The sequence below is a fragment of the Nanorana parkeri genome, unplaced genomic scaffold, assembly GCF_000935625.1.
Source record: "Nanorana parkeri isolate BGI_ZX_2015 unplaced genomic scaffold, ASM93562v1 scaffold171, whole genome shotgun sequence".
Lineage (NCBI taxonomy): Eukaryota > Metazoa > Chordata > Amphibia > Anura > Dicroglossidae > Nanorana > Nanorana parkeri.
This window is the reverse complement of record NW_017306439.1, coordinates 1,562,113-1,569,030: the sequence shown is the minus strand read 5'-3', so window position 1 is coordinate 1,569,030 and position 6,918 is coordinate 1,562,113. Positions and strand designations below refer to the sequence as shown.

At 47.4% G+C, this 6,918-nt stretch overlaps 1 protein-coding gene across 1 annotated transcript in view; it reads left to right on the top strand.

Moving 5' to 3' along the window:
* Positions 1–6,918, top strand: part of STARD8 (StAR related lipid transfer domain containing 8) — a 23,603-nt gene that overhangs the window by 6,511 nt on the left and 10,174 nt on the right. The window contains exons 3-4 of the mRNA XM_018554750.1: positions 1,392–1,455; positions 1,809–3,058. Of these exons, the coding sequence (XP_018410252.1) occupies positions 1,399–1,455; positions 1,809–3,058 (1,307 nt within the window). The 5' untranslated portion in view covers positions 1,392–1,398. The remainder of the gene's footprint in view (positions 1–1,391; positions 1,456–1,808; positions 3,059–6,918) is intronic.

Here is a 6,918-nt window from a genome sequence, read left to right as displayed (position 1 = left end):
CGGTGAGGGATTATAGCATCTGCCTAACTGCTGTGTGTGTGTGCCCCAGTTCGAGAGGTCCCCTTGCCTTATTTCTACTGGTGACTATTGTGACCAGAACTGAAAGTGATGGCAAATCCATCATTTGAGAATTGTCACCAGAACAGGATAGAGGGGGGGGATCTTCCGATGGAGACACCTGTTTTGCTAACAACCCATTGAAGAGGGCAAATCCTTTAATTTGGATAGACTTTATTTCTTGTTGGGTCTTCAGGACATGTGAAGGGAAATCTTCCCAATGGAACACCTAAACCTGGCAGGACTTTTATCCATTTCTGATTTCAGCCTTTCTCAAGCAGGATACCATGGAACCACCCTAGGGGGTCCTCTTGAGGCTGCTAGCATTTCTTTGAGCAGTGAGCATTGGCAAATTGATCTCCTACCAACCATGACCACCAACACAATGGGGCACATCTACATTGACCACTAATGTTGTAGGGCGGGGACCTACATTTTTACTCCATTTATTTTCTTTTGCTGTTCATTTAATTGCACAATTATTACTTAGAACGACGTCAAGTAGAGCAGGAGGGTGTAAAAAAATGATCTCAAATATGAGTGAAGTTTGCCATATCTGTCCTTCTTCTGCTGTAACATTCTACAAATTAATGATCACATTAATGTGCCGCGAGCTGGAGGTCTAAATATTTTTAGAAGTGGGTCCTTGAGACCTAAAAAATATTTGAAGGGTTTCCTCAGGGTTTTTGGCTAGAAAGTTGGGGAATAAGGTGAAATATTTCTCTTCCTCAATTCCTCAGGCTTCCTTCTCTCTGAATTGCCTCTCCTCTGTAGCCATAGCTCTTCACTGGTTGACCAGTCACAGCTCTCCAACATGACCACCTACAATGCAGAACCAGGGGTCCTGCAATGTACGTGAGGACTTTGGGGGCCCTCCCACATTCCGGAGCATTGGGGAGTAGAGATCTTCTGGGGTCGAGGGGAATAAAGTTAGTATTGTGCTTATTATTATCCCCCGTAGATGATCATTTAACCCTTGAAGGGGGGAGGGGGCGCATTGTAAGGTACAATTTTAATGATACCCAGACTTCAGCTTCAAAGCTCATGATGAGGCCTACAAACTGGTGGGGTCAACAGGTAAATTTAAAGTATAATATATGTACTTTTTAACAATTCCGATCTTGACTGGAATTCCAGTGGCTCAACAGGAACAACCACGTAGCCAAGTGCATCTCTTGCTCGGGCTTGGTCAGCTTGAGGACCACAAGTTTTGATTTAGCTTCTCTGTCATGGAACCTGTACTTGGGGAGAATTTACAGTCTGACCTCTACATTTCCCCCCCTCGAGCTACAAATGTTATACGGAAACTTAAGTGTTTGTTTCTTGTTTTGCAGGCGGCTAATGACACTTAATGCCTGCGCTCCTATGAAGCTGGATGTTCATTACCACCGAAAACAGGTGAGCTCCCGAAGTTTGCTGTATAGACTTGTCGAGTGATGGAAATTCTTCCAAGACCCGTAACAGGGGGGGAAAATTTAGGTCGTGGATGGAGTGGACGTGTGAGAGCACATTCAGATCTTTGTTAAGTGCTGGAAATGTTACTGCTGGGAAGTAATATTCAGGCAGGGGTAGCCTAGAGCTCTGTACTCCGTGTTAACAGCTGGAGGCAAGCCGTGTCCAGTTCTTCTACGCAAAAAAGAAAGTGTTCACTATGCACACACTTGAACCAGCGCCATGGCTTCTTGGCTCAAGGCTCAAATATTTATAGGAAATTGTGTCACAGAGTATGCTTTTTTTTTTTCTTTCTCCAGAATGAAGAATCTGATGAAGATGACCAGTGTGCGATTAGTGACCGATGGACCTTCCAGAGGGACCATGGTCGCTGGTCTCGTCTGGAGTCCGTGGAGCTCCTTTCTCCGGACTTTAATGGATCGCCTACGATGAAGAGCACGTCGAGCAGGGACAGCATATTGACTGACCTCAGCACGGAACTGGAGGCCACCTCCCTGCGAAGCTTAGGAAGCAGCCGGGGAGCTATGGACGTAGCAGTCACTCCCTCGTCGGAGCTTTGCTCTTCGGATAGTTCTCCAGCCACCACCAAGCCGTGCAGGAGTCTTAGCGACCAATCTCTAGCTTACCACCGATGTGGTTCGAAGGAAAAATCCAAGAAAAGGAAATCGAAGGGCTTTTTAAAGAGGATGGAGTCCTTGCGGAGGAGAGAGAAAGATAAAAATAAAGACCAAACGTCCTTAGTTTCAAATGACCTCGAATGTTCTGGGACGGTTGATCTACATTGCCGGGGACGGTATGACGACAACGGGGACATTCCTGCATATGACAAAGAATTCCTTCATCCTGGCTATAGGACTAAATTTTTATCCAGTGGCAGTAATAGAAAGCCACACATTGAAAGCCATTGTAGGGGGGTCTATTTGGAAGATTTTGACATGGCGGGAAAGAATGACATAAGGCATAGACTGTGTCAAAAGTCAGATCATCTCGTATGCATCCCTGTGGACCATAAGCCGGGCACTTTCCCCAGGTCTCTTTCAATCGAAAGCTTGTGCCCAACATCCCAAATACCCTTGGAGAGTTGGCAAATGGGGGGCAGCAAATCCTTAGGACATTCAGTGAGTAGCAGTATGGACTCTCACGGACTGGAGGGCAGGCCAAGGAGAGGCTCATATAGTTCTATAGGAAGCCGCTCGAGCATCTATGACAACGTCCCTGCTTCGCTAGCCGCCAATGGGGATCTCTTTGAGCTAGGGGGCAACGGCGACCTTTTTGGCCACCTTGATGATGTCCTCAATCATGTGAGGGGGGTGCAAAGAATGGTTGAGATGTGGTCTCGGTCAGTGTGCCCCGACCTCGATGAAGAGGAGACTGATTCGGGAGGAGAACAAACTGGTCACCTTGCTTATGAGGAACGGTCCATATCTGACGTAGGCACCTCTGCCAGTGACTTTGACAGCACGGGAAATTCCCTGAATGACACAGAGGAGACGGAAATGAGGGAAAGGCGAGATTCTGGAGTTGGGGCATCCTTAACCAGGCCGTGCAGGTTGGTGGAAGTTTTGTAAAGTAGTACCAATATCATAATGGACTGTCCTCTTTGGTTTGTTGTTCAGAAATGCCATTTGGGTTGCAGCTTAGAGTACATGTAGAGTAAAGTCAATCTGCCCTTTGCAAGTAACCTGACTTCTTTGGAGGTCGACGAGCAAGTCTCCAGTGTAATCCTAATTATAATCTACAGTGGTGCACATCACTGGGAGGCAAGGCTAAGCTGGGAATCAAAGTATAGTGATTGGGTTCAGGAGTTTCCAGTGAAGGTTTCTGTTAATACTCCATCATACAAAGACATTGTAGACAATTGTGCACTTCCATCCTTGTGGTAACAGATAGGTGAAGACCCTACAAAGCCATCTCCATGAAGACATGGTGTGACCAGTTTGGTGTGGAGGAGCTTGAGTGTCCTGCGCAGAGCCCTGACCTCAACCCTAATGAACACCTTTGATATGAATTGGATCCCCCTCCAAATTATTGAGCTCAGGTGTCTCTCGTGAAGGTCCTGTTAATACTACACTACATAAGACATTGTAGACAATTGTGCCCTTCCGACCTTGTGGTCACATCATTGGAGGGGCCTACTCCTCTGGGACTGGTGCCTGTGGCTTGCAATGTGATTTCACTGAGGCCAAGGCTGCATACCCACATTTAAAAACATTGTGCTCTTCCATCTTTGTGGCAACGGCTGGGTGAAGACCCTTTTCTGTTCCACTATCACTGTCCCCTGTGTCCAAAGCCAGCTCCATAAAGATATGGTGTGACCACTTTGGTGTGGAGGAGCTTGTGTACGGCACAGAGCCCTGACCTCAACCCTTACTGAACACCTTTTTGGGATGAATTGGAATGCCGATTTGTGACCAGGGTCTTCTCATCCAACAACAGTACCTGACCTCACAAATGGGCACCAATTCTCACGTCCACAATCTTGAGGAAAGCCTTCCTAGGAGAGTGGAGGCTCTTATAGCCATAAAGGGGGAAGTAGCATATTCATGGCCATGGAAGATGGAGGGGGGAAGACGACCCTATATTATTAACCATGGGGGGGGGATGACCCTATATTAATGATCATGGGGGGGACCCTATATTAATGTCCATGGGGAGAACGGACACTCTCTGTTAATGACCATGGGGGGGAGGTCAAATCCAGATCAATGGCCATGGTTTTAAATGAGATGTCCAACAAGCTGATATAAGCATGACGGTCAGGTGTCCATAAACTCTCTTAGAGGTCTATATATAAATGTTTTCACACAAGATAAACACGGCTTTCACTCAAGATTTGCACACTTTTTGTTTTGTAAGGTGGATTCAAATGGAAAAAATGTGTGAATCTTGGATGGAAACATTTTTAAAAAGACCCCTTAGGCATTTCATCTGTGTGTTTAGCTGTTGAGACTTTAGTTTATATAAACCTTACCACAGATAAATACTAGTAATACCGATGAGCTCAATCAATACCATACTCAACCCAACCATACTCAACCCATACGATAACCCAACCATACTCAACCCATACGATAACCCAACCATACTCAACCCATACGATAACCCAACTCCAACCCATACGATAACCCAACTCCAACCCATACGATAACCCAACTCCAACCCATACGATAACCCAACTCCAACCCATACGATAACCCAACTCCAACCCATACGATAACCCAACTCAACCCATACCATACCCAACTCATACGAGGGCCCCATGTTTTTCGGTCTATAGTATCTATGTTTGTGTTGATTATTCGCTGTCAAAGGTCTATGGTAATACTGCTTCATTAGAATTGTGTCCTCCACCCGTGACAGCTTTTACTTTGTATCATTTCTTGCATGCTAAAATACTACGTCCCGGGCTACAACGGACGCATTGTAGACGTGTATAAAGAGAGCGTTTGACACATTTTTTTTTTTCTTCAAAAGATTCTGTTAAACATTACAGCCCGGAATTCTTCGAATTCCAATGATGAGTGTGTGGAGCTGTTTACTGGGACCTTCCTGGTGGAGGTTTAGAACTGATGCAATGCTTTGTCAGATCAATGGAGGATTGATTGTGCGAAGTGGAAAGGAGGTGCCCCTGCAGGGATGGGTGGCCAGTCGTGTTCTGGTTCTTCTGATTTTATTTTTACGGTATTTTCGTACCTAGATATCGAAGAATCTTCTCTAACAAGGGCTCGGCCTCTAACAGGAGTTGGACATCGACCTCCATGAAAGTACATGGTTGCTGGTGGCTGCCTCATTTGACCAGATTTGATTGGGTTCAGACTCTTAGACGAACTCGATGCATTTCCGGGGTTTTAAAGGGTCCCCCTTCATCAGGGCTTGGTTTGATTCAGATGCTTAGAAGAAGCTAATGCATTTGGGGGGGTTCAAAGGGTCCCCCTATTTAGGGCTTGATTTGAGTCACACTCTTAAAAGAAGCCAACGCATTTGGCTGGTTCAAAGGGTCCCCCTTCATCAGTGCTTTGATTTGATTCAGACTCTTAGAAGAAGCCAATGCATTTGGGGGGTTCAAAGGGTCCCCCTTCATCAGGGCTTGATTTGATTCAGACTTTTAGAAGAAGCCAATGCATTTCCGGGGTTCAAAGGGTCCCCCCTAATCAGGGCTTGATTTGAGTCAGACTCTAAGAAGCCAATGCGTTTTGGGGGTGCTCTTTATTCATTAGAGCGTGCTACTGATGAGTTAAGTATGCACTGGAGTGATAGAATTGGGGGAGATCCTGAGGATTAGTCTCATTGATCCAGATGCGGGTTAAGGAACGTGATCATCACACTAACTACCCCTCGGGATCCCTCCAGTTCTATCAGTCCTGTGCACACTTTATTCGACAGCCCTGATGAAGGGGGACGCTTTAACCCTTGAGATGTTGATTTTATTCAGGCTCTTTATAATAAACCAAGCCCTGATCAGAGGGGTGGGGGCGTGCGCGGGGCTCTTTGGAACTCCGAAACGTGCTGGCTTTTTAGAACGTGAGAATCTGATTAAAATCAAATATCTGGACTACCTTTGAGCATTTTTGGCATACCTGGTCCCTACTCGAGTTGACCTTTTGGCCACCTGGTTGGGTGGGACACTGGCCAGAGCCTCCCAGGTTGCTAAGAGCTGGGTCGGGAGATGTTTCAGGTCCATACACCTCTCCCTGTCTGGCTCTTAGCAACCAGAGTGGGAGGGCAGATGTGAATGTGGGCAGGACGCCAGCAAGTGTCTCAGGTTGCCAAGAGTAGGGCGGGAAGATGTGTATGGCCCTTAAAACATTTCCCCGCCCAGCTCTCGGCAACCTGGGACACTGGTCGGCGTCCCGCCTACATGCACCTCTGCCCGCCCTCTTTGGTTGCTAAGAGGCATATGGGGAGAGGTGTACAGCCCTTGGACAGCTCCCCATCTGGCTCTTGGCAACCTGGGACTCTCTGGCCGGTGTCCCACCCATCACTGGTCACTGGTTGCCAGGAGCTGGCCGGGATGCAGGGCAGAGCTTCCTTGGTTGCCAAGAGCTGCGTGGGATGCCGGGCAAAGTGTCCCAGGTTGCTAAGAGCCCGGTGGGGAGGTTTGTATGGCAGAGGGGTGTGGGAGAGAAAAAGTCAGCCTTCTCTGTGGGTTGGCAAACATTTGCTGTCCCACAGAGCGGTGTGTCCCCCCCCCCCCCCTTCAAGTGGCGCCCAGGGCATGTGCCATTAAGCATGTGCCATTAAATTTATATGAAGACATTTCACCCTTGACAACTGGTGTCTGAACCAAAAGGTGGTGGTGACAACACCCGCTCCATTATGTGCTTGGGTCCAGTGATCAGCCACCGGTTCCAAGCACTGCATCAGGAGGTCACATGCTCCTCCGTACCTGGAAGTACTGGGCATTTTTAC